This window comes from Arvicanthis niloticus, chromosome X, assembly GCF_011762505.2.
Source record: "Arvicanthis niloticus isolate mArvNil1 chromosome X, mArvNil1.pat.X, whole genome shotgun sequence".
Classification (NCBI taxonomy): Eukaryota; Metazoa; Chordata; class Mammalia; order Rodentia; family Muridae; genus Arvicanthis; species Arvicanthis niloticus.
In genome coordinates, this window is record NC_047679.1 from 112,632,014 (window position 1) to 112,659,976 (window position 27,963).

The following is a 27,963-nucleotide window of genomic DNA, read 5'->3' on the forward strand; positions in this document are numbered from 1 at the left end:
GTGACTTAAATAAAATGCTTAAGTCAGTAAAACCCAAGACTCCATTTCCTTTTCTTTTTAAAAGTATTGTCTATTTTTTTCTGATGTGTTATCAGACAGACCCATATGCATGTACACACACACGCGCTCTTAAGAAATGTACAGAGAAAGAAGAGAGCCTCAAACATGTTTTCTTTATGAGTTCAAAGTCAATTACATTTATGTGCTTTTCAGTCATTACACAATGTACAGACATGATCCACTGAATGATTTATGCTCCACAAATGGTTAAACAATGATTTATGAAATATTAGACAAAAAGCTTCTAGAAGCAGAGTATTATTTTCTGCCAAAAAATCAACTTCAGGCATACATTTGTGTTTACGTATATTCCTTGAGATTGCTACATTAGCAGTGCATAAAGTTTATTCCATAAAAAGAGCTAAAAGAGAATTGGGTTTTCAAGAGACTCGATGCATTGTGCTTTCAGATAAAAATCCTAAGAGGAAAAAGATCAGTTGCTGTGATAACAGTTAAATGCACAGATGTGAGACCCCAGAGAACACTATCAAGAAATGGAAGTCCTTGTGCTTAGGGGGCTTATTTTTGGTAAATTTTATTTGAATAAATAAAAACTTAAAAAACGTCCCAGTTACCGATACAAAATAGACATGGGTATCTAGGGCTTTCTCTACTTGGCTTAAGAGTTTGAATGTAAAAAATCATGTCCTCAGAAACTAGTTGTCATCTGACATTCCTTACCAGGGAAAGTCATTTACACTCAGGCAAGCAAGGGACTTGGGGGAAAACCAAAAAGTGATTTTCCCCGTAATACATTGAGGATTAACCAGAAGTAAAGCTAGGACAAACCAATTAATTTTAAAAATGCCTACCTTTCTTTAGAATTCTCAGGCCAAACAGAGAAACCAATCTACTTCTGTGAGGTGCCTGTTGTCTGAATCACAACCTGTTCTATATTTCACAACATAATTTAATACATCTTGTCTTCTTTGAAGAGTCCAGGGTAAGCACGATCCCTCAGTAAGTACCTTGTGTTTTCAACCCCCTCACACACTGACCGTAATATATTTGCTTTAGAAACACCACAGCAACTCCTTGTAATGATAGAAAAAGATCTATGACTTACATAGTAATGTTGGTGCTGTGTCTAGGCAATAAATGTCATTTTCTTTTCAAGCTGGTCAGTTGCTCATTTAGGTCTTAAACTTTGAAGGACCCATGACCCTTATCAAACTGAGTTCGAAATAAAAAAGATGAACAATAACATTGAATTGAACTTATTTGCACAACAGATATAGATTTTAGAAGAATGTCTTCAAACAATTTCCTAGGTATCACTCAGAAGAATCTTTGTTGTCTGTAACATAAAGTGCTACAGTCCTTCAAATAAAATTATAGGCTAATCGAAAATATATATTATACATTTGCAGTTATTTGAAATCACTCAATAATTTGTAGTGTGTTAATGGAGTGAAAGAGATAAAAGGCAGTCCACATTCATAGTTTAAGATAAACTTGCTTCAGAAGTCAGTTTTAATCCTTGCTCATGTTCTAAGTATAGCCATTGTGATAAGACCTGAAAGGGGAGAGATGGAGAACCGTTAGAGAAATGCATTTTATGAAACCTTCCACTCAATGAACAATTGTTTGTAGCTCAACAAGCAAATAAAATGTAGTGCCATGGGCAGACACTCTACCAAGAGCTCAAAGTCAATTTGAATTTAGTTGATATTATACAGAAGAAATCCAATTTACAACAATAGGCAGTCACTGGATAGATGTAATGAAATCACTTATGTCTGGTCATAGCTAATTCCACCATCAAACATACCTCCTACTTTATCCAGTCACATCAGCTGTAATAACAGCAGACATGCCATTTAAAAGTGTCTGTAAAACCAAAGACAGCCTATTTGTATCAGGACCCTAAGGCCAGAAAGACACAGTAATAGGGTATTCCTACTTTCCTTGAGAAACTCCACATATAAAACCATAACCATCCAATAATATAAAATCATGCTCCATCTTCTGGCTTGTTTGGTTTGGGTTTTTTTTTTTTTTGAGACAAGATCTCTCTCTGTATATAGCCCTGGCCATTCTGGAATTCACTTGGTAGACTAGCCTGGCCTTGAACTCATAGTGATCTACCTGCTTTTGCCTCCCAAGTGCTGGGATTAAAGGCCTGTGCCACACCACACTGGCTTCTATGCTCAGTCTTAAATGTTGGGGAGGAATTAAAAAGGCAGTGTGAAGGAAGATGAATACTTGGGACTGAAACACTGTCTCCAAACATAAAAGCCAAGGCAAACTTCAAGAGATTGGCAAGAAAGATTCAGAAGGAAAGCGGGCATTTCAGGAAAGAGCCTGGTATGAGCAAGACTCTAGGAGGAGGCCCAGAATTCCAGATGACATTTCCTAAAATCAGTGAGTAGTCCAGCAGGCTCTGTTCAAGGATTTCTAAAGCAGAATAGCTTGAGATTGGCTCAGTGAGCTTTGTAAGACAGCCCTGTTGTAAACGTCAAGCTATGCGGCTCTACTCTACCCATGGACTTTGGGGACTGAATAAAGATCTTTAGAGTAGGCAGACATCATGAACCTGAAACAGAAGAGAAATCAACCTCCTGACAATATGATGGATGGTCTGAGGGGTAAGGTCAAAGGGGAAGAGCCAGGGAGAGTAAGGACACAAGGAAGAACAAAAAGGCAATTTTGACATTAAGAAACAGAAAGCCAGGTATGATGATGCCTGTGCTTCCAGCACCTGGGAGGCAGAAACAGGAGGACTCCTGATGAGTTTCAGGCTAGCCTGGAATACATAGTAAGTTCCAGGGCAGCATGGACTGGAGTGAGACACTGTCTCTGAATTAAAAAAAAAAAAAAAAACAAATAAACACATACAAACATCATACATACAAACCAAAGTTTTAAAAACAAGAAAGCCTAGTGTGGTACTGCACAGTTGTAATCCCATTACTAGGGAAGTGAGTCCAGGAAGATCAGGAGGTCAAGGTAATTCTCTGCTATACAGAGTTCAAGGAAAGCCTGGGCTATATGAGATCCTGGCTCAGAAAAAAAAGGGAGAACAAACAAGTACTCCAGGGAGCACTGAGCACAAACACAAGAAAGAATTGGCATTAAAGAGTTGACAGGAGACCATCAGTAAAGACTTTTTTGTTATAAGACATCTCCCCACTTTTTTTTTTTGTTTTTGTTTTTTTGAGACAGGGTTTCTCTGTGTAGCCCTGGCTGTCCTGGAACTCACTCTGTAGACCAAGCTGGCCTCAAACTCAGAAATCTGCCTACCTCTGCCCAGCAAGACATCTCCTATAGTAGAAGCTGGCTTCAGACTCACTCTTGCAGCCAAATGACCTTGAACTTCTAATCCTCCTTTCTCTCCCTCCCGCCTACACTTCTATGTCCAACTGTATTTTATACATATAAAATACATATACATATGTTCTGTAACATGAGAAATCAGTAAGCCCCTACATACAAGTACCAAAGTGTCTTTAAAACCTTACCTAAGATATAAGCAGCCACTAATTTTTGATTCACACTTAAGTGGAGGTAGAGAGGCACCAGCGATTCCATATCCCCTAGAGTAGGCAGCATCAGGGCCGCAATACATACCACTCCCAGGAAGACAGTTAGCAAACTAGGTCCCGAAGAGACGGCTCTGTTTTCTGTTTTTTTTTAAAAAAAAAAAAAAAAAAAAAGGATAAAAATCTCTGAGCTTGCTTCTAAAACCAATGAGTAAGACAAAGGTTTCATCACAAATAGTGGCCACCATGCATCAGTGTTTTGCATGTGTGTTTTGGCTCCGTCTTCACCACCATTCTAATTCTATGAAGACTCTTACATCTTGTACGCTTATGGAAATATATAATGTAACCCTTCGTCATTTTCCACTGGCTCATTTAAATGGCTGTGGGAGGTAGTGAAAAACCAGTATTACAAACTCCCCACTCTACTGTAGTCTACAGTAGAAAACAGTTTTACAAGTATGTGTCATAAATACCTGTAGGATTTCATTTGTTTATTTGGTTTCTACATATAGCTCTGGCTGTCCTGGAACTTGCTATGTAGACCAGGCTGGCCCTAAACTCCCAGAAATCCGCCTGCCTCTGCCTCCCCAGTGCTAGGATTACAGGCATGTGCCACCATGGTTTTTGACTACTGAACTAGTACATACGCAAAATAGAAAGCATACAGATAGATCTGAAAGAATGTGCTAGAAATAGATGTTCAACACCTTATTCCTCTACACCAGTGGATTACTTGGATATCTCAGCAAGTCCTGGCTTAAGATGGCTCAACTGTACACTGATATGAAATGCAATAGTCATTATAGAAAGCACCCCCCAGATGGTGAATTTTGATGGTTTTTAGGCTTTACTGACATATGGTATGAGAGCTGGGATACTAGGCCTCAGTCGTGAGCTGTAGCACCCAATCAGCACATCCTGAAGAGAAAACATCAACATCCTGAAGGAGACTGTGCATTCAATGCTTTCGCCACAGATAACATGTGCAATTTATAATGAGATAATTGGGATAGATTGGAGATTTAAAACATTGAAATTCATAGAATCAGAATTGTGGCTTCTGGGACCTGGAAGACAAGCCTAAATAGAGGGAGTTGCAATTCACTTCACACAAGTCTTAGTCATAGATTTATAAGACACACTCTACCACATAGGACCTAGATTTAGCACCTGTAGTAGCACATACCTTTAATTCTAGCACTTGGGAAGTAGACAGGTGGATCTCTGAGTTTGAGGCCAGCATGATCTACATGGCAAGGTTCTCAACAGTCAAGCCTACCTAGTACAGCCCTGTCTCAAATAACAACAAACTCCAATAATTAGCTGAGAAGCTGATGTAGTGGTTCTATCATCCCAGCACTCAGAAGGCTGAGGTCAGAGGATTACAAGTTCAAAAGCAGCCTGTACTAGATAGCAGACCATCTCATATTGAATATGCTTATGATAAAAAATGAAATATGAGCCGGGCAGTGGTGACACACGCCTTTAATCCCAGCACTTGGGAGACAGAGGCAGGTGGATTTCTGAGTTCGAGGCCAGCCTGATCTACAGAGTGAGTTCCAGGACAGCCAGGACTACACAGAGAGACCCTGTCTCGAAAAACCAAAAAAAAAAAAAAAAAAAAAAAAAAAAAAAAGAAAGAAAGAAAGAAAGAAAGAAATATGACAAAGCATGGTGGCTCACATGTGTAATTCCATCTATTCCAGAGGAAATGGTGGCCCAATTCTGTGATTTCATCTATTTCAAGTATTGAAACTAGGAGGCCACCTTGGACAACTTAGTGAGGCCCTGTCTCAAAAATAGAGATATGATTCATGGGGAAAGTACTTGCTGCATAAGCAAGAGGACTTGAATTTGAGCCCAGCATCCTTGAAAAACTTACCAATGCTAAAGGTACACACAAAGTAAATCTGTTGTCAAGCAGGTTGGGTGTATATCTACAGTATATAACTATCTTTTAAAGAAACCCAGTGTGATGGCTAATCTTGGTTGTCAACTTGACCACACCTGGAAGTAACTAAGACCAAAGCAGTTAGACACACTGGGAGTTAATTTTCTTGGGTGGATTATTTGACCCATTCAAATTCCTGATCATCAAGGTCAGAAAGTCCACCCTGAATCTGGACCAGACCCGGTGGCAGCCCACATAAAAGGACATAGAAGACTGAAGCTGGTCATTTGTCTGCTTGTCCTCACTCTTATTGGCAAGCTCATTTCTTTGCTGCTATTATAATCTTGTTCAGGATTCCAATGTAGACCATAAACTGACAGTTCTAAGATGTCCTAAGGACTCCAGCATCAGATTGCAACAGCTGAGACATCCAGTTTCATGGACTGAACAACTAGTGGATCCTTGGCTTTTCTGTCAGAAAACAATTATTGTTGCTGTACTACTAGGACCACAGCAAGCCACCGTAAGTAATCCATATATATGTGTGTGTGTGTATTCCATATGTGTGTATATTACATGTGTATATATATTACACACATATGTATACGCTATATAATAGATCTCTCTCTCTGTCTCTCTCACACACACATTCTATCAGCTCTGTTCCTTAGAGAACCTTTGCTAATCACCCAGTAACAGCATTTTTCTACTATGTACCTTTCCCCCACTAATCTTCCTTTCATTAAAAGGAATAGCCAAGAGCTACACAATTTGTGTTTTATTAATGAAATAATGCTGTTCATTCTATTATTAAGTGGAACTTTTCTAAATTATTAATACCTTAGCTATTGTGAAACTTAATTGAACTTCACCAAAGCCAAATAGGTAAAACAAAGTCAGATTTCCTAGAAATCATTTGGTGGAATGAAACAATAGCATAAATAACTGAAAAACCTATTGTTTATATTTGTTGCAAGATTACTTTTAAGAAAAATGGCAACTACACTATTTACTGCAAATTAAAGATGACTTCTAAAAGTTGGGTGTGGTGGCACACACCTGTAAGCCAAGGGATTGGGAGAACTGAAGAGTACTTAAAATTCAAGGCCAGGCTGTGGGCTACATAGTGAGTTGCAGGCAGTTTGCAAGACTCATAGTGAGTTTAAGGTTAGCCTTGAAATTCCAAGCTGGATGTGGCAGGAAATCAGGAGTAACGTGGGTCTACAGAGTCAAACCTTGTCTCAAATTAAAAAAAAAAAAAGTCCAAATAATATCCTAGAAAACAAATGTCCTCCACCATCTCTTCCTACAGAGAACACTATTAACAACTTTCAGATCTCATAAATGCCCACATAATACTGTAAACTAGGGGCTGGAAAGATGGCTTTCTGGATAAAGAGCTTGTTGTATCAAGTGTAAGGCTTGGACTTCGAATACCCAGAACCTATGTGGAGCTGGACGGAGCAAACTTATCTGTAATTCTACCACCAAGAGAGACCTGATGAACAGAGACGTGAACAGGACATTCTGCCACAAACAAGGCAGAGTGACCCCGAGACTGACCTCTACACTGGTGTGTCATATATTACACCTGCATCCAGAAAAACACACACACACACACACACACACACACACACACACCTTACACATGCAAAGATAAAAAGATGTACATAAGTTTTACATACATAGCATGTTATATAACTGCATCTCCCATTTACTAATGTACTTAAAACTTTTAAAAAAGATTTAATTATTATTATTTTATGTATGGGCATTTTGCCTGTGTGTATGTCTGTGCACCACATGTGTCCCTGGTGACCACGGAGACCAGGGAAGAAGGTGCCAGATCCCCTGAAACTGGAGCTACAGTCAGTCCTGAGCTACCATGTGGGTGCTGGGCATCCAACCTGGGTACTCTTGACCAGTGAGCCATGGCTCAGCCCCCTATCTGAAGCTTTTTTCAGTCAGTATACAAAGTTTATTCTAACAGATCCTTGTAAATGCCTGCATGGCATCCTTATCTCATAAGCAGTCATAATCTAATCAATTCTCAACTGATGGCCTTGCAGATCATTTTCAGTCTTTTATTAGTACAAACAATAAAGAGCATAATTTTCTGAAGCCAGAAGCCACAGGCTCAAATGTGTGTGACAAAGCCTTTGCAGTTCATTATTGATTGAAGCTATTAAGACAAATCTACCAATATTCAGCTGTCTTCGAAAATATGTCTTTAATAGCCTGAGCTAGTAATTCATGAAAGCAGATTTTATGTATTTCTCCTAATTTTACAGTTTATTTCTGTTACACGAAAATATTCACAAAATATAAAACTATTTTTATGTGCAGGCAACAGTTATACTAGCCAACTTGTTAAGTATATGAAACTGTAGGTGTTTTTTTTTTTCTTTTGAAACTTTGTTATTGCTGTGTGGCTTTTGTTGTTTGGGGCGGGGGACAGGTTCTCCTGTGGCCCAGGCGTGAATTCCCTAGGTAACAGAGTATGCCTGTCAGCAAGGTGGGTGTACTAGTACAACAGGTGCTTGCTGCAAAGCCTGATGGCTTGAGTCCCATCCTTGGGACTTGCATGATGAAAGGAGAGAAGCTATGTCCACAAGTTGTCCCCTGACCTCTACACATGTGCCTCAGCATTTGAGGTCAGCCCCCTTCCCATTAAAAACAATGCTATATTTTTTTAATATATAAAAGTAGTTAGAGCATTGCTTTGTTTCCCTGGCTGACATGTAACTCTGGAGCTCAGACTAGCCTGGAGGCTGAGGAGTCCTTCTATGCGTGCCTGCCTTTTTTTTTTTTTTTTTTTTTTTTTTGGTTTTTCGAGACAGGGTTTCTCTGTATAGCCTTGGCTGTCCTGGAACTCACTCGGTAGACCAGGCTGGCCTCGAACTCAGAAATCCGCCTGCCTCTGCCTCCCAAGTGCTGGGATTAAAGGCGTGCGCCACCACCGCCCGGCTGCGTGCCTGCCTTCTGAATACTGGGATTATGCTTGGCCTGATAAATGTTTTTATATATTACATTTATGCAATTTCTTATTTTACTCACTTTTACATTTTTGGTACAGGGTATCCCTATGTAGTCCAGGCTGACCTCAAACTCAAGATCCTCCTGGGCACTAGGATTATAGAGGTATGTTCCTCTCCATGTAGCTCTCAATATGTTTTAAAATCCAAACATTTCATGGTTTCCCTTCAACCCATCTCCAGCTAACAGTGAGTCACATTGCACTGTTTTACTTATAATAATTTGCTTTTGTTGATATCTTTAAGTTAGTAGCTTGCAGAAAATAACATTTAAAAACTTCCTGGGGATTTTTTTTTTAAGCAGAAAACCAAGCTCAATTTGTTTAACATTTCAGTTCAGTTAAAAAAAAAAAACCTTCGTGGATTTGATCCGTACATCCCCACAAAACTTTGTTTTTACTCTATTTACTGGTACACAGTGAGATGAAGTGGGACCACATGTTTTCATGTAACTATTCTGTGCACATAATGCTGAACAAGATCAAAAATCATCTGCTCTCAATGAGCATCCCGACATAAACAGAGACCACCATGTATTGTGCTAGCCTCCCCATAATTCATCCACCTGCAACAAGGTTACAATTAGATAGCTCTCTGTACTTTAGATGCTAATGTTCATTCTAAAAATAAGGCTGAGAGCAGTGGCAAGTGCCTGTAAAACATAATCCAGGAGGCAGAAGCAGGATGATTAACAACTCCGAGGCCAGCTCTGTCTACATAGTGAGTTCCAAGACAACTGGGGCTACATTATGATACCTTGTCTCAAAAAGAAAAAAAGTCAAACTAAGTAAAAATAAGTAACTAATAAATTAAGAAATTAAAATATGAATCTAGGAACAGTAGCACATACCAGTAATCCCTGCCCTTGGAAGGCAGAGGCAGGGTTGCTCTAAATTCCAGGACAGCTTGGGCTACAGAGTGAGACACTCTTCCAAACATCCAGCCAGCCATACATGGATACACACATAGACACACACACAGGCACACACACACACCTATTGTGATTATTTAGCTTTGGTGTATGTGTGTGCATGCACACATTTGTGTGAGTGCAGGTACCCATGTGTAATTGTGTACGTAGAAGTAAGAGGATACCTCAGGCATCAGTCTTTTGCCTTCCACATTGTTTGATACAAGATCTCTTGGTTGTTAACCATTCTATAGTCCAGGCTACCTGGCCTACATGTTTTTATGAATTATCCTGTCTCTGTCTCTCAGCTCACTGTAGGAACACTAAGATTGCCAATATACATTATTGTATCTGGCTTCTACATGGCTTTGGGGGAATTCAAACTTAGGTCCTGACAATTGTTTGGCAAGTGCTTTACCCACTGAACCATCTCCCTAGCCAGTCAGTCTGTCTGTCTACTTCTGTCTCTGTGCATGTGTGTGCAAGCACTGCTAGCTGCTCTTTCAAAGGACAGGGATTCCGTTCCTAGGACATGGCAGCTGACAACTATCTCTTACTTCAGTACCACAGGATTTGTACAAATGAAGTCTTAGGTTTTAGCCCCTCCCTAGACCTCAGCTCTTAATCTTCTGCTGTTTCCCTCTGGGGAAAGTAACTGACATTTGTCTTTCTCTCTCTTCTTGCCTCCATGGGTACCAGGCATACATATGGCATACAGACAAACATGCAGCAGACAAAATGCCAATACATGTGAAATAACTATGTAATAATAATACAATAAAATTGAAAAATCTCTCAGTGTTTTAAGTATAACAGTGAACTCCAATGACTTTATTTCTAATTATTCATTAAATGTCAAGAAAAAAATATATTCAATGGCTTTTCTTGTTCTGGAAGCATTTTCAAGTGGGAGTATTTTATCTCATTAAGTAAAGACCTTCAAAACACTGATATGACAAAATGTCATTTCAAAGAAATCCCCCCCCCCTTTTTTTCCCTTTGAGTTTTGAGGCAGGTTCTCACTTAGGCCAAGCTGGCCTCCAGCACTGTGTAGCCAAGGACCACTCTACATCCCTAATCCTGTAGCCTCCACCTGCCACCCCCACCCCCCAGTGGTTAAGATTAAAGGGCCTGGTGCAACACCAGTCAACGTTCTCTTTCATCGAAAGATAAATAATTTCTGCTAGGACACTAAGGCCTAGTCTGTAGTCCTTGCATTAAGCACAAAGTCTAGGCCCTCCTTTCGTGGACTGGAAAAACTGCATGGCCACACCAGAGATAGCACTTCCGGACTTCTTAAACATTTGAAGATAGGCACACTGCTATGGATCCAAAGACAAGAACATTTGTCAAATATCTTCAATATAAGCTTCAATTCTTTTCCTTTTTGTCTTTAACTTACTTTTTTTGGTTTTAACTTATTTTAATTTCATAAGTGTACCATATTTACAAAATGGTTTTTGCTTCATTTGTGTTAGGGATGGAACCTAGGGCCTTGCTCAAGTTAGGCCATGCTGAACCCTTCCCTAGCCTCTCTTCTGTTCTGATAGAGTCGCATGCTTCAGCCTCTACCATGCTGGGATTACTGGCATGTGCCACCACTCCTAACTATACATTTTGGTTTCAGAGACAGCCCTTTGTTTTTATATGAAAAAATTTATCTCTCCTCTCTTGCAACTGGATCAGAGGACAACAATGACAAACTGGGAAGAAGGAGGACTGATTTTGAAAGTTGGAGATGAGGAAAGTGTCACTGTTGAAAGTATATATCATAACGATTCTCAGTATCTAAGCTGGAAGGAAATGAGGAATGGAGAGGGAGTCAATTAATAGCCCCCAGGGAATCGTATAATCTACTTAGTTTAATTAACTTCAACTTTAATGAGATTTTTTTTCAAAATAATATGAACAGCACACTAAGTTTGGCCTATTGCCAAAATGAATTTCTCTCCTCCCTCAAACTAATTAAATGAAAAAGGATATAGGAAAGTCATAGAAACAATAGTACATAATTGTTAAATTGTACTGATATTATAAAGTATAGTACCTGCATTCTTTAAGTATATGTATCACATATAGACACATTATATATATATATATATATATATATATATATATATATATATACACACACACACAAATGGTATTTCATACATTTCAAAGCCTAGGATGGCAACTGAGTACTCCTGCTACCTAAGGTAGCAAGTGCTCCTTTCTTCCTTGAAGACCAATGGCCAGTCTCTTGATGTACTTCAGGTACCTGTTTCTCTAAGCTCCACTTTGCTGACTAGGTTTAATGTCCTTATTGTGTTAGGTGTTGGCTGCAGCTCTGTGATTAAAGCTGGAAATGTAAGGGGGCTTTAAGGGGCTATAAAATCAACACTACCTGGTTGACATGACTGCTCAAAAAATACACTTTCGGTTAAGTGTTCCTTTATTCTCTTCTCCTCTTCTTCCTTTTGTTGTTCTTTCGCAGATGGGAGAAGAGTGGCAATAACCTCTTTTCTTCCCAAGGCCTTCCTCTGGCTTTGTTCGGAAACCTGGAGGCGGAATTTGTCTATCACACCATAGTGACAGGATCGAACGTCTCTATGACGAATCACACTGAAAACAGCAAAACAATAATAAAACAATAGTAACGGCAACAAAAATAATAACAAAATCTGTTTAGGTTTCTGGGGCCTATCGGCCTATCAACCAGAAAGCATAAAAATATTTCAATTGGGTAAAAATAATCTTGCTGACTATAACCAAATACTGAAAATTTGCTAATGACACCAAGGGAAAAATTATCTTATAGCTTAAGGAAGAAAATGGACACTATGAAATTAGATGAACATATATAGTTAAAACATACAATAAAAATCTTCTGTGTGGTGTGTCTGAGGATTGAACCCAAGGCCTCAAGCATGTTAAACAAGCAAGCAGTCTACTACTGAGTTATGGTCTTAGTCCAGAATCAAAATCTTCAGTAAATGAATGATAAACAAATTTGCCTTTAGCAGTGAACTTTTCCTGTATGTCTGTTAAAGATTTCTTTTCTAAATTGAAACACATAAAATAGTTTCTTCCTCACAAACATGTAATAAATTCCTATTGTTACTTGTTATTGAAGTAAGAAATCTTTATTGTGCCTGACTTTTCTTAGGAAATGCAAAACAATTAGGTCAAAGGTAATGCATGTATTTGGTAAGACTGCATTTCTTTGGAATAGCCCTTGCTTACTGTGTATTGAATGACAACCAAAAGAAATGTGCGAAGACCTCTATTCTTAAAAGACACAATCTATGGCACTGGTCCTCAGCCTTCCTGATGCTGTGACCCTTTACTACAGTTCCTTATGTTGTGGTGACCCCCAACCATAACATTTTCATTGTTACTTCATAACTGATTTTTGCTACTGCTATCTATAAACCATAATGCAAATATTTTTAGAGATAGAGGTTTGCCAAAGAGGCTGTGACCCATAAGCTGAGAATTCCTAATCTATGGCTTTGAGCTGAGGAGAAAAGAACTCTGCTTCTTATAGAAAACTTTGACAAATACAGCTGGCTTAGTAGGTCAAATTAAGGGCTAGCCAGTGGGTTCATCTGGTCAGCCCCAGTTCTAAAGTAAAAATTAAATATGAACAGCTTGAGCAAACAATAGTTCATCTGACACTCTGAAATGAAATGATCTGGAAGCACCCGAAGCACCCTTTACAGATGAGTAGTTACACACACACGTGCTTCCTGTTTCGATTCAATCCCAGGCTCATCAGCTGAAGCATTTCACATGATCTTATACTGTTGTTGTTCTACAATGTAGTATTAATTATTTCACAAATGTCACTATAATAGCAGGATGTCTCAAAGAAAGCTAAGTTCCCTGTCATAGCTGGAGAAGTTCAAAGGAATAAGCCAGAACCTGACCAGACACATCACTGCCTATATTAGAACGGCGGGGATTTTTCAAAAAAAAAAAAAAAAAAAAAAAAAAAAAAAAAAAATCCTGGTACAAATTGTTTTAAGTATTTGATTGCCTTATTCTTTCAGAAACTGCTTAAATCTTGATAAATGTTGAGCTCCAAATCAAAAAGCATCAAAACACTTGCTTAGGAGTAGCATTGAGAAGGGAACATTTTCAAGTTAAAGCGTACATAGCCATGCACTGAGAATGCACTAGCAGGCTTCGACCCCGACTTACATATCCACACAGCACTGTGGCTTCACCGCACCAGCAGCATCAACGACAACATACTTATTTGGAGTCGTACACAAAACTGAAAGAAAAAGTCACAATGTCCATTAGTGTGATTAAATCAAAATTAGAAGGAGCAAGGGCAAAACGTCATAAGCTAGGAGACTCACCTTTGAACTTTAAGGCAAACTCATAGGGATTGTACAGAGTCAACACTTGCTTATGTGTTGACTGATCATCTGCATAAAATATTAGCTCCGTGGGAAACACAAAGACAGGAAGAGTCCCTTCCACTAACTCTGGTTGTCTTTTTTGTTGATGCATTGGCACTGAATCCCCCTTGCTGCAGCTTCTGTCTTTACAGTCTCAAATCTATTTTGGACTTTCTTAGATTCAGTTAAAAACTCCAAAGCATTTTGGCAATCTAGAAATGAGAAAAAGAAACTGCATGATACGGATTTTCAGAAATCTGTAGTCACTCCACAAAAACAAATAAAGCATATTTAGGGACCAGCATGACGGCTCAGTGGGAGCAGATGCTTGGGTCCAGGCCAGATCTGATGACCCACATTCCATCCACAAGTCCCACAGGGTGGAAGGCAAGAACCAATGGGCCAGGCAAGCTGTCCTGACTCCCACACACTCACATGAACATATGTATGAAAACATGGCACACATACACACACATACACACACACACACACACACACACAGCGGGGGTGGAGAAAGACATAGAAACAGAAACCGAGAATAAAAAAAGTGAATGAATGAATGAACAAATAAATAAGTAAAAAAAATGCAGCCTGGGTGCGGTGGCATATGACTTTAATCCAACACTCAGAAGGCAGAAGCAGAGACATCTCTTATGAGTTCCAGGCCAGCAAATTAGAAGGCTAGATAGTTGTGTGCTGCGAAGGAAGTTGGGATCCTCTAGAAGAGCAGCCATCTCTCCAGCCCCTAAAGACTGATTGATTGATTGGTTGATGTGTGTGTGCACTCACATGCGCCTGTGTGTCCTCTCTATATCCACTTATATAAGGATGTCTGTAGACAGCAGGCTCCCTCCTGGACCTGGAGCTACCGGTTGTCTGTGTGGGTGCTGAAAACCAAACATGGCTCCTGCTCTTTTAGAGAACCAGTGTTTAGTTTCTAGAACCCAACTCATATTAAATGACTCACAACTACCTGTAACTTTTAGCTCCAGGGGATCTGATATCCTCTCTGGCCTCCTGACAGCCCCCCCCCCCCCACCACACACACTAAAAACTAAAAATTCCATTATTTCTCATAGAAATACTTAAGAATCACTTTCCCACTGATGTCAATACTGATTTATTCAGTGCTCTGTGGACGTGTGAGGAAGACAGTTCTTACTTTTGCTACTGAAACATCCACATCTGGGAGCTGAAAGAATGATACTTGGTAAGAAATCCTCAGAGTTTTCTTTGAAAATTTGAAATCACTAAGTACTCTTTGGCACACGTGGCACCAATTCCTCCACTCAAATGTCAAGTTACAGAGTCTTCACGAGAGCTGGGCCTTTTCCAACTTCAGAGGCGTGTTTGGACTCCTTCTGGGGTTCTTGAATGTATTCCAGGTAGTTGTAGCTGGCAGAAGTCTGCCTGTTCTAACGTGATGTTTCTGTTTTTATTTCCTAACCTCACTGTAATCAATATTCTTATTTAGCAAACCTTCTAAAAGTAACTAATACATGATCTGAGGATGTGGCCCCATTGGTGGAGCGCCTGCCTAGCGTGGGCAAAACACTGGCTTCAATTCCTAGCATTGCATAAAACCTGCCATGGAGTCATATGCCTATAATCACAGCATTCAAGAGGCAGAGGTAAGAAGATTAAACTTCAAAATCATTCTTTGCTACATAGAAAGCTTGAGACCAACATTAGTGACATGAAACTATGCCTACGAAAAAGAACAAAAATAAAAACTAGCATTGAAGGCTCAATCCCTAGAAACCATGCTCCCAAAATGTGAAATTGGGCTAGGCATGGTGATGCAAACTTGTATTTGTGGTACTTTGGTTGGGAGCCTAGGGAGAGTGGACTGTTTGTAAATTTGAAGATTATTTGGGCATCATACCAAAGCTCTTATCTCTAAAACCAACCAACCCAACAATGTGAAAAATCTAACAGTCAGAAAATGCCTAGTTTCCACTCTGTACAACAGACTTTTAAAATAGACTCTAAACCATTACGTAGGTTGAGTTCCCTATACATCTAAAAGGAAGTATAACCAATGAATCTATTATTTAGTTTTATTGGCTGCCAGGGCTCTGATCCTTACTGAGGCTTTCTGAACTTGCACCAAAATAGGATATAATACCAACATATGTAAAAATGTAGACGGAAGTCATGCACAGGCCCTGCCATCAAAGACATTCAACTCCAAGCTGGGGCATGGTGGTTCACACCTTTAATCTTAGTACTCTGAGGGCACAGGCAAGTGGTTCTCTGATTTTGAGGGTAGCCTGGACTACATAGCAAGTTCTAGGCCAGGCGGGGCTACATAAGTAAGACCCTGTCTCAAAAATAATAGTAAGAGAAAAGGAAGGAAAAAGAAAAAAAATTCAACTCTGGAGGTGAGGCGTTCTGTTGTATACCTGTAAGTCTCAGGCTTTTGAAGGTTGAGGAAGCTATCCTGGGCTACCACAAGACCCTGTCTCAAAAAAAGAAAACCCGGAAAGTGTACACATGAACTTTAAGAGGAAGGCATGCAGACTGAGAGTGCTGCATATGCAAAGGCATGGAAATCTGAAGGCTGAAACCCCAGGCTGCCTCAGATACTCCATCAGCTCTCTACTCACTACTTTGGAGCATGACAATGTTGGATTTGTTCCCAAGTTTGGTTTTCAATAAGCTGACTGATCTGTTGACATTTTCATGAGTAACAATACCTAATGTTTGCATAACTCATAACAGATTACCCAGACTTACATTAATTACATAGACTGAGTGACTGATAAGGTAGAGTGTTGCTTGGACCATATTAAGTGCTAAGTGTTCCCTATTATTACTGGTGGTAGTAGTGTTTAATTATAAATACACCAGACTGAAATGAGCAAGCAAACAAACATCAAAACAAAATCATCAGGTCTCTTCCCTTCTGGTCCAGTATTCTTTCCACTGTACAAAAACATTTCCATAAGAGAAAGAATATTTTGAAAAGCATCTGACTTAAGTTATTCTAATTTAACACATTTTCTCTGATTTATTTTTCATCCCCATCCATTCGTCTCTGCCATGTCCCCCACACCCTTCTCCCTTTTTTCTTGACAGGGAATCTGGTAAATCTGTTCTCAAACACACAGCAATTCTGCATCAGCCTCCCAAGTACTGAGACTTCAGGATTAAGCCACCATGCAGGACTTTGAATTCATTTCTTTTGCTCTAAGTCACACATATTTCTATTTGGATAAAGCACTCTTAGAAGTCTGCTATATTTTTTAAAAAGAAAACAAGAAGTTCTAGAATTTTATTCTTAAGAAACTTGGCTATTAGGAAGATCCAAATTTGACATCATTAAGTGATAAACTCTGACTCAATTGTAAAACTTGGTTCTGAGGGAAGGACTTTGTGATTAAAAGGTAGCAGCTCTGATTTACATAAGACATAATTCGGTAAGTATTGGTTGATCTGGGGAGCCATCTAGAAAACAACTTTATTGTTTTCTAGATGGCTCCCCAGATTGACTATGTCCAATTCCAAACAGATTAAAACTTTGAGTGTTAAAAGGGGAAAGAAAAGCCATCAAAACAGCAGAAGAAACCATAGAAAAGAATTTTTTTAAATCCTCTCAGGCTAGCAATGACATAAAACTAAATCCCAGAAATATTGACAAACTTAGCTATATACACATGGCTGGCCTGTAATTTAAACACATGGAGAATAGAGGCAAGAGGGTCAGAAGTTCAAACTTAGCCTTATGTATATAGCAATTTTGAGACTGGCTTACCAGCCTGGACTACATGAGAGCTTGACACACACAAAAGAGCAAATTATTTTTTTTATAGAAAATGGACTTAGCTTACAAAAGGCCTTTAACCTCACAAGAGAAATACAAGCTAAAGTCATGCTAGGATACACCTTAAAAGATATTGGATTAGTAAAAAAGTAACAAAACCATAAACAAAATAACTTGATAGCACTGGTGAGAGAAATCAGGCATATTCTTATATTACTAATGGGGGTATATCGTGGAACAACTAGCATCCTGCTAGGATGAGATGCTCATATCTTCAGAGCCACAGATTTTACTTTTAGAATATTTCTGGAACATATACCATTATCATCACCCTTCTCCACCACCACCACTGTGTATGAAGTTACATGTATGAAGGCTTTTATATGAAGTGCTGAGGATGAAAGGAGATGATTTCTGTGAAGCTTGCTAAAAAGACCTTGGGACTCAATATAAGCCAGTTGTTCATAGCAATAAAAAAAATGGAAACAGCCCAGCTCTCCATTAATAGGGGATTTATTAAAGTATTGTATATCCATTTATTGGGATATAAGATACCTATCAAAACAATAGAGAATGCTCTTTGTGTAGCTGGACAAGAATAAAGCCTCCCAATGAAAAAGCTGGAGCTGCTGACATAGGCCAAGGCCAATAATCCCAGCTACTTAGGAAGTTAGAACAGGATGATATCAAATTCAAGATTTGCCTGGATACTTAGACTCTGTATCAAAACAAAAGTGGACTGGGCTATAGGCTAGTGATAGAACACTTGTCTAGCATGTGTGCAGGTTCAATCCCTGGTAACAAATACAACTATAGGCACAAACAAGAAATTGGGGAGGGAGAAACAGGCAAAAGAAGGGCAGAGGATAAAGCTTAGTCATAGGGCCCAGGTTCAGTCTCCAGCAAGCTTTTCCCCATTCAGAAAGGAAGGAAGAAAGGAAGGAAGAAAGGAAGGAAGAAAGGAAAGAAGGAAGAAAAAAGAAAACCTGAGAAATGCAAGGAGTACTTTGTGAAGCACATACTATCCCTTATATGAAAAGGAAAGATAAAAGCATGAAAAATACCCTGGGGTGAGATGATACATGCCATTATCCCAGCATTTCAGAGTCGGAGGCAAGAAGATCAGGCAATCAAGGCCAGCCTCAGCTACACAGGGAGTTCCAGACCAGCATGGGTTACATGAAATCACACCTCAAACAAATACATAAACAAATACTAAGATACATACTTTTCAAGCAGCCAGGTGTAGTGGCAAAGGTCATCCCAGTAGGGAAAGTGAGGCAGGAGGACTACAGAATGAGACTATCTTAAACAAAAAAGGAATATGAGATGGCTCACAAATCTTACTATGAAGTAAAAAAATAACCGTGCAGACAAGTGCCAAACTTGTTCTAACTTTAAGGAGAATTTAGTTGGCACAGGTCAGAGTAGGAATTTTATTAGCTTGGGATAAAGGCTTAGAAGACAGTTTAATCCTTTGCATCCTGAGGCTTTCTTTCTCTTTGAGAGTTAAAGATGTACTTGTTGCCCCATGAATCATAAACAGGCCATGTCCCTGTCAACATTAAAGAAGGGTTTAATTGCTTTTTCATTATCCCTTTTCCCATTCATCACTTATCTTGGCTAAGATAGAAGTTGCCTCCTCAACTCCAACCAGGGCTGATAAGGGAAGAATTATCACCAGGTCGACAGAGTATCGTTAGCATTGCCAACAAACATCCAGAAGCACAACACTCACCTGTGATTGTGGGGTTTTCAGGAGATTAACACTTTCTCTTTGCCCTACTCCATATTACAAAATTATTAACTGCAAAAATCTAAGGGAAAGATTATATACTAAGCTGGTTTAAAAAAAAAAAAGAACAAAAATCCTTAAGGCAGATCAGTTTTATGAAGTTGTCTAAAAGTCTAGTGTGCACCAAGTCAAAGTGTGTTAGCATCTCACAGATAAGGAAAGCAGGCCCAGGTTAAGACATTTTCCCATGACCTGACCCCTGAACCTTCACCCAGCTGATACCCTGTTCTGAAAGATATCTGTACTCTCCCTGAACACCTATGCTCCTGTGTCATCCCCTTCTCTACATCCTGCATTTTCGTGTTTATAACCCCTGTGTTAAAAAGTAAAAATTGTGATTTGATAATAAAAAAAAAAATAACAAAAAAAGACATTTTCCCAGACTTGCACAGGGTTTTAGGGACAGAAGTATGTTGTCTACTCACGTTCTTTTATAGTATTTATTTCCTCAGCATCTCAATTAGAAGGCCCTACCCCTGTGATTCTGCTGCATGTTTCAAGTAGGCTCACCCAAACAAAGTTTAAATTTGTTAGCATTATTGTTTCATTTTCCCGTGCTGGATATTGAACCCACGGCCTTGTACACAGACTGTATTTTTTTATGACAGTGTCTCACATAGCCTAGGATAGCCTTTAAGTCCTCATTTTCCTTCCTCTCCTTCTCAGGTGCTACAATTACAGGTTGTGGTACTATGCCTGGTACCAATGTTGTATTCTCTTGTTTTACATTCATGATAGGCCCAAGTTCAGTGCAGGCACTTGGAAGACACTGGGCTGATTGGTTTTCCTCCAGGTGTCTACTAATAATCAGTTCTTTCATAAGTGAGCATTCGTACACCCCTTAAGTGAGTATGCTGTTTCCATAAAAGGATCTAAAGGTTACTACATACAGATAGGTGGCTGCTGGCCATAGGCTAGGATGGGAGGAGGGATGATGGGATCACCATTTTCAGCTGCCTCTCTTCTTTCTCTGCCTTCTGCTTCCCTTCTATTTCCTCTGTGTCAATCTGGGTCAGCAGTGTTTATAAACCATGAGGCTCCAACATGCCCCTAACCATAAAGGCAGGCAGTCCTGCTGAGAAAAGATATGGGAAACTGCCTTGTCTTTGACCCTCTCCCTAAAAGTACAGAACATTCCTAATTAAAATTTGAAAGAAAACCTTATGTGTGCACACCACCTTGTGACCAATTTACAAACTACTCTTCCACAGGCAGCAGTGTAAACACTGGATGTTTTATCCTGATTGTCTGAGGCAGGGGCTTGTTATCCAGCCCATGCCAGGTTCAAACTATAGGTCCTCCTGCTTCTGCCTCCTGAATGCAGGGATCACAGGTGGATGCCATCCCGTCTGCTGTTGGTCCTTGCTGTTTTCCCCACTTTGCATTGAACAGAGAAAGGATAAGACTCTGGGATGAGCAGGGGAGTTTTATAGACTTTAACACTATAGATTAAGACCATTAGGACTATTATTATTTAGCAAGCAAGGAAACTATATTAAAGTATATTCTTCCCCTTCCCCCTTTTGGAAAATGGAAGGAACGGATTCTTGTACTAACTACTATGGTTCAAAATTTAAAAATAATTAAGAATGGGGCTAGAGAGAGATGACTCACAGCTTAAGAACACTTGTTGCTCTTGCAGGACCCCAGTTTGGTTCTCAGCGCCCACATGCAGTGTCTCAAAACAACCTATAATTCCAGTCATCATGAGATCCAGTGTCCTCTTCTGGCTTCTACCTGCACCAGCATACATGTAGTGTATATACATATGCACACTCGGGAACACACAAATCTTAAAAAAAAAAAAAGCTGTTAACAGCTAAGTCTTGTTCAAAGTTTAGCCTCCACAGGAATTACTGACTCATCTGCTTAGCCACAGAGGGCCAGCTACTTAACCTCTATAGCTCTGCCTCTAGATATTGATTCTGTCTCCCAGCTCCGCCTTTAGTCCAGGCCCCCTTTTTATCTAAGTGCATGAGTTATCTCAGTCTTCCACCACTGGGTATGGTCTTTGCTAAAAAAAAAAACAAGAAAATGCAAATTAGGTAAGAGCAATAAGTTTTGCTGCTTGAGAGTCTAGTATAAAAGCCCTTTCTCTTTCATGTTGAAAACTCAGCAAGGGCCGTCTGGAGACCATTCCACCTGGGTATCCATCCCATGTGTAGTCACCAAAGGTAGACGCTGATTGGATGGCAGGAAGTGCATGCTGACAGGAGCCTGATATAGCTGTCCCCTTAGAGGTTTGCCAGAGTCTGACATATTCAGAAGCAGATGCTCACAGCTAACCATTGAACTGACTATGGGTTTCCCAATGGAGGAGTTAGAGAGAAGGAGCTGAAGGAGGTGAAAGGGTTTGTGGCCCCATGAGGAAAGCAACAATACCAACCAACCAGAGCTCCCAGGGTCTAAACCACCAGCCTGGGAGCACATAGGGAGGGACCCATGGCTCCAGCTGTATATGAAAGGGAGATGGCCTTGTTGGCCATAGGTGGGAGATGAGATCCTTGGTCCCATGAAGGCTGAACACCAAGTGGGGGGGGAATTCGAGTGTTGGGAGGGGGAGTGGAGGGTAGGTGGGGGCATGTCCTCATAGAAGCAGGAGGAGGGGGAATGGGATAGAGGGTTCCTGAGTGGAAGGGGGAATGGGGGTAAGGGGATAATATCTGAAATGTAATATATATATAATTATTATTGGATATAATAATATCCAATAAAAAAAGAAAACTCAGCAACAAAGTATGAGTTCCAGTATCATCTATTAGAGTTCTTAATGGTTGGTCACCTAGGCCACAAATTGTATCATAATGTTTATTTTATATGTTAATGTCCATTATTCGAGAACAGGTAACTTTTCTAGGTTTTTGGTATATGTTATCTTTTTGGTGGAGCTGACTACTACAAAACATGCAGAGTGATAAACTAATCCACATTCAAAAAATAAAAGTTGAATAGTAAATGATTTTAAAAGAACACCCTAGTCAGGAGCAGCAGGATGGGTCTATAATTCTAGCATCTTAGGAGGCTGGGAAAGGAAGACCACAGGTTTAAGAGCAATCTGGGAGAAATAGGAAGAACCCATATCAGAATGAAAATAGTACCTGGGCATGGTGTATAATGCCTATAATCCCAGAACTTGAAATGCACAGACCAGTAAAACTCCATGGGCTCAAGGCTACCCTGATTTACATAGCTGTTCAGGCCAACCATGGCTATAAAGATCCTGTCTCAAAATAAGTAAAATTAGTGATATAAATTTATAGTCCCGTCGGGTGATGGTGGCTCACACCTTTAATCCCAGTACTTGGGAAGCAGAGGCAGGTGGATTTCTGAGTTCGATGCCAGCCTGGACTACAGAGTGAGTTCCAGGAGAGCCAGGGCTACACAGAGAAACCCTGTCTCAAAAACAAACAAACAAACAAACCCTTATAGTCCCAAAACTAAGGCTAAGGGAGAAGAATGGTGAGTTCAAGGCTAACCTGTGTTACATAGTGAGTTCCATGGACTATATTGAAACTTTGTCTCAAAAAAGCAAATAAATAAACAAACAAACAAAACCTTTAAAAGAGATGTGTGTGTAGCTTGGTGATAGAGAACTTGCCTAGCATGCATAAAACACTGGACATGATCAAGTACCACACAAAAAGGAAAAATCTTATAGAAACATATTTTTGTAACTATATGGCTGGGGGTGGTGGCAATGCTTGCAATTCCAGGACTTGGCAGATGACCTTGCCTCAAACACACACACACAACTACTAGGTGTGATGCTATGTCCCTCTAATTCCAGAACTCAGGAGACAGGAGACAAGCAGCTTTCTATTATTCTGAGGGCAGTATGGTCTACACAGTGACTTCTAGGTCAGCCAAGCCTATATCGTGAGACCCTATCTCAAAACAAAAACAAAAAAAGAAAACTATGCACACAAACACACACAAAATACCCTGTAAAACAAAACCATCTTTATTTCCCCATTTTAATAAAGGAATTATTTCCACAATTTAAAACATTCTAGTGTCTTTTGTTATTACAAGATGTGCAAAAAAATCTGTGTTAATTCACTGTATAAAAATATGTATGCTGCTACATGTAGCACACGGAGTTTTAAGTCTTTAATTCCAGTCTTGGTGGAATACATCTTTAAGCCCAGGACTCAGGAGGCAGAGGCAAGAGGATTTCTGTATCATCAGAGGCTACCCTGATCTACATAGCTAATACCAAGTCAGCCAGGGCTATATAGTAACTCTAGTGACCTATGTCAAGACAAAATAACAATCTTTTTAATTTATTCATCATGTACTTAGTCATATATATATATATATATATATATATATATATATATATATATATATGGAACTATGGAAAAGATCAAAATACTATTTTCACCCTTCAGAACCCTGGCCTAGCAAGAAAACCATACAGCAAGTATGGAATATGATATTGAGATATTAGGACATATATTAAAATGTCAGTTGACATGGTGGTTTTTGGAGTATAAAATGGCAGCCTACACCAGAAGTGGAAGGGGTGAACTACAAAAAGAATGTGCAGAGGCATAAAAGGGATACTGTGAGTACTGGCACTGCGTATGATTTAAATTGTGTATGGGCAGAGTAACAAGACCGGGAAGGTAAGTTGTAGGTAGACTGTGGAAGATCATAAACTAATTTTCCTATGCTTGGAGCTGGTCAGAAATAGAATTTCTTACTTCTTGCCTTAGACGTACTGAATCAGGAATGGTGGGAGCAGGGTCTGGCCCTGTTTTTAGCAAGCTATCTGGTAATTCTCAGATCCAACAACTTTGGAGAGCTATTGCTACAGGCAATGTGAAAGATTTTTAAGGCACAGAAACTGACCTGATGAGTTTGGAGGTAAGTGTGTGGTGGCCATTGAATCTCCAAGTCCAACCCCTGACTCTAGGATAGTTACAAGGAAAAAAAAAAAACCTGTTGGGTGACTGTGGTTTGAGATGATGTAAGCAGAGGCTAAGGCAGTAGGAATGGAGTCAAACGGAAGAGATGTTTTAAGTGACCAAAGGTCAATCAGGTGACCAAAGTGCAGTCATACAAATGTGTCACTGCAGTGGATTTTACATAAAAGCTGTCATCCTGTTGAATCTGTCAATCCATAGACCCCAGAAAAAAGGGAGGAGGAGAGCAATTTCTATGTGTTTCTTTATAGTCAAGAGCAAAGGTTGTGTTAGTTTGTACATGACCCTTCTGGAATACTTGTTTTTTTCTGCCTCTCACTGTGAGCCAGTAGGTTTCTATATTAACATATTCATATTTTCTGTGAGTTTAGTTAAGGAGGACCAATCTCTGACTGAGACTGATGGTATCAGGATGTGCTGACACAAACAAGTTGTGAACCTGAAAAAGCTAGACGCCAAGACTGGTTCAGATGATCAAAGCCAGTTGCTGTCAGAGTGAGGTTACCCACCCCATCCTAATTCTGTCACTAAAATTGCAGAACCTGCTTAATTCTGGAAGAGGTTTGAACCTAACTGAAAGAATTAGACTTTGGGCTACACCCTGAAGGTCAAGAAAGCCTAGCAGAGCTCTTATTTCTAATTTTGGAGGTATGATTTAGCTGGAGCCATCTTCAATTACCTGATGAAAAGCAAGACAGGTACAGGGTCAGCCTAAATGACTAATTTACCTCCTGGGAATCTTTTTTGTTTTGAGACAGGGTTTCAGTATATAACCCAGCTGGTCTGGTACTCCTCACAATATATACTAGGCTGGCCCCCAAATTACATAGAGCCACTTGCCACAAGACTCTTCCAAGATGTAACTTGTATTTCTATCATGATTCTGGATTAGCTACCTCTTGTTATTTCATTTTTACTTGTTTTACTTGCCCGACATTTGTCCAAAAATAGCTATCTGTCAAAAAACTGCACACTTTACAGGCATAGCGCCTCACACCTGGACTCCCAACATTTGGAAGCCTATGGCAGACAGACTGTCTAGACTTTGGAAGCTGGCCTGGGATACATAATGTGTTCCAGCATAGCTGAGGATTCATAGTAAGACTGCCTCAACTCCTTTCCCCACTCCCATACAAACTGTATACTTTTAGGTAACCTGAGAGCTACAGAGGTCCACAGAGATTAAAACAAAAGCCTCATAATAAAGATGAGGAAATCGAGGACATTTAATATATTTATTGTAAGTAAGGATTCTCCAGACTGTTAAGGGGTGACAAGACAGCCTTTAGAATATCATCACTCATAATCTTTGCTAGCTTCTAGGAAAGATGCAAATGTTCTCAATTTTCTATCTTTAAACCCTGTTTTTGCTTTTGTGTATGTGTGCAAGTGTGTGTGTGTATGTGTGTGTGTGTGTGTGTGTGTATGTATGTATGCTTCTGAGACAAAATATCTGTTATATAGCTCTTGCTGTCCTGGAACACATACGCAGAACTCTGAGGAGACTACTCAGCTTATCTTAAACTATTTTTTTAAAGGTGGGAGGAAGGTACTAATATTTTGAGACATCTCACTATGAGGCCTGGCTGGCCTAGAACTCTATGAAGACCAGCCTAGCCTAGAATCACAGAACTTGGCGAATTCTACTTCTTCCTACTTATGCCACCTGAGTGCTGGGATTAAAGGACTACGCCAGTACACTCAGCCCAAAAAATGTCTTTATTGGGCTTAAGGAAGGAATGGGATAGGTTTTGTAGTTTCTTGTTTTATGTTTTCAGACAGCGAATTTGCATGTAAATCTTCTATGAGAAAAAATATAAACTATCTGAGAATAAACATGACTTTCCCTATAAAGGGATTACTACTATACAATACGCTATTGCCCATTATACTCGCGTGTATACTACATGTAAAGGGCGTCTATCAAAACCATTTCTCCGCTGGGCAGTGGTGGCGCACACCTTTAATCCCAGTACTTGGGAGGCAGAGGCAGGCAGATTTCTGAGTTCGAGGCCAGCCTGGTCTACAGAGTAAGTTCCAGGACAGCCAGGGCTACACAGAGAAACCCTGTCTCGAAAAACAAAACAACAACAACAAAATTCTCACAGATTTGAAAAGTTCTAAAATTTCAAGTATCCCGGCACATCAGGAAACCTCTGCTGCCTTGTAAATTCTACATATCCTTCAGAAAGCAGTTTAATCTCACATCCTGTTGGAGAATATAGATTGGACAACTCTAAAGACACATTCGGCCATGTTTCCTGTTCTCCAAATTTGCCACCAGTCTGCACCAAATATATGAAATATTTGTGTAATTGGAAAGCTGGCTGTCTACCCTTTACTCAATTTCCTGAATGTAGTATTTCACAGACAAAGAAATTTCCTAATACTTACAGGAAGTGTGAACAAGATTTTCATCACTAAGAATGCATTAAATCCCATGTGTGCCGTTCCCGAAAGAGTAGACTTTCTCCTTCTGTCTGGAATTCACATTAAGAAAAAGTGTTCCAAAAGAACGGGACTGCCTTTTAGGCAAAATTTAGGAACTTGAGTTTTTTAGGGTTACTTTCCCTTTAGAATTTTCTTAAAGGACAAAATACTCGGACCCTTTGCACTTCTTATTTGCCCTGTGGCTTCCCCAAGTGAAGTTTCCTTTCAGTCTACCGGGACAGCAATGCTACTTCAGTGAGAGAAAGACAAATGTCAGTTACTTTCCCCAGAGGGAAACAGCAGAAGATTAAGAGCTGAGGTCTAGGGAGGGGCTAAAACCTTCCTCCCTAAGACTTCAGCCCCACCTGCTTGGGGCCCAGCCTTTACAGCTCTATCACCACACTACCCGGCTCCATGTGAAACTGGTCATGTGAGCCTGTTTACAGCTGAGCAGCTGGTGCAACCATCAGGATCTGTGCAGAGGTCCAGGGAGGGGTAAGGATACAGGCCACTTACCTCCTTTCTCCACTATGTAATTCAAAGAAGATACTTGCTTCGACCACCACCCTCCCTCCTTAGTTTCTCCACTTTCCTTCATGCCCCTTCAGGCAAAGCCATCCCGGGACGCCTGGCTCTAGCCGCCCCCCGCCCCGTTTCCGTCTAGTTGCTCGTATAGGGGACCGGTTGAACTGCAGGAAGGGCGAGGACAGGGTCATCCCGAACTGGGTAGTCTACTGACTTCCCTCCCACAACCCTCCAGGCAATGTCCGCCAAAGAGTTGTCCCAGGAGCTGCATCCCCAAGGCAACTGAACTCTGTCAGAAAGGCAGCGGGAGGTTTTGGAGGCTGCCTTTGCCCAGGCAGGGGCAGTTACACACCTCTGCTGGCTCTGAAGACCCTGCGGAAGGGCCACCAACAGTCCGAGAACGGTGGACTTGCTGCCCGGTCCCCGCCACCCACCTAAGCCCGGCACTGAACTGCCCTGCTGTCAGTCACAGAGCCAAGCTCTGGTTATGGGTCCTGGGCATTGTCTACACCGGGGGTGAGGGTGGGGGGGTCTCAGCCATGTAAGTTCCACGTTTTCCTCTCAAGTCAGAGGAAGTGGGTGACGGGACATTGAGGGACTCTCACCTCGGCAACACTGGCTCCTCGGAAAGCAGCTGCGACTGCTCCCTGCTCCTTTGTCAGAGTCTCCAGACTGCACTGCCTGCTGGGATATGGGAGGACTCGACTGCCACCTCTCCCCGCCCAGGAGGATGAGTCGCAACTGGAG

General features: G+C 40.4%; 1 protein-coding gene across 4 annotated transcripts; it reads right to left on the reverse strand.

Moving 5' to 3' along the window:
• Positions 1 to 154: 154 nt before the first annotated feature.
• On the reverse strand, positions 155 to 27,958 carry Mospd1 (motile sperm domain containing 1). 4 transcript variants are annotated; one of them, XM_076918886.1, is made up of 7 exons: positions 27,822 to 27,958; positions 20,948 to 21,125; positions 13,731 to 13,984; positions 13,567 to 13,642; positions 11,768 to 11,985; positions 3,522 to 3,683; positions 155 to 1,576 (listed from the first exon to the last, which is right to left on the reverse strand). In XM_076918886.1, exons 3-7 carry the CDS (start codon positions 13,882 to 13,884, stop codon positions 1,545 to 1,547), a joined length of 642 nt encoding a protein of 213 aa, XP_076775001.1. In that variant the 5' UTR covers positions 13,885 to 13,984; positions 20,948 to 21,125; positions 27,822 to 27,958; the 3' UTR covers positions 155 to 1,544. The 4 variants fall into 4 exon arrangements, with proteins under 4 accessions (XP_076775001.1, XP_034342086.1, XP_034342085.1 ...); XM_034486195.2 differs by lacking the exon at positions 20,948 to 21,125 and having other exon boundaries at positions 3,631 to 3,683; XM_034486194.2 differs by lacking the exon at positions 20,948 to 21,125.
• Positions 27,959 to 27,963: the final 5 nt, after the last annotated feature.

Coding starts and splice junctions, on each gene's coding strand:
- Mospd1 (XM_034486194.2), bottom strand. CDS start 13,884: ATGCATCAACAAAAAAGACAACCAGAGTTAGTGGAAGGGACTCTTCCT. Junction 11,986..13,566: donor CCACAGTGCTGTGTGGATAT/GTAAGTCGGGGT, acceptor TGCTGTTTTCAG/TGTGATTCGTCATAGAGACG. Junction 1,577..3,521: donor AGTGGCTGCTTATATCTTAG/GTAAGGTTTTAA, acceptor CTCCCCTTTCAG/GTCTTATCACAATGGCTATA.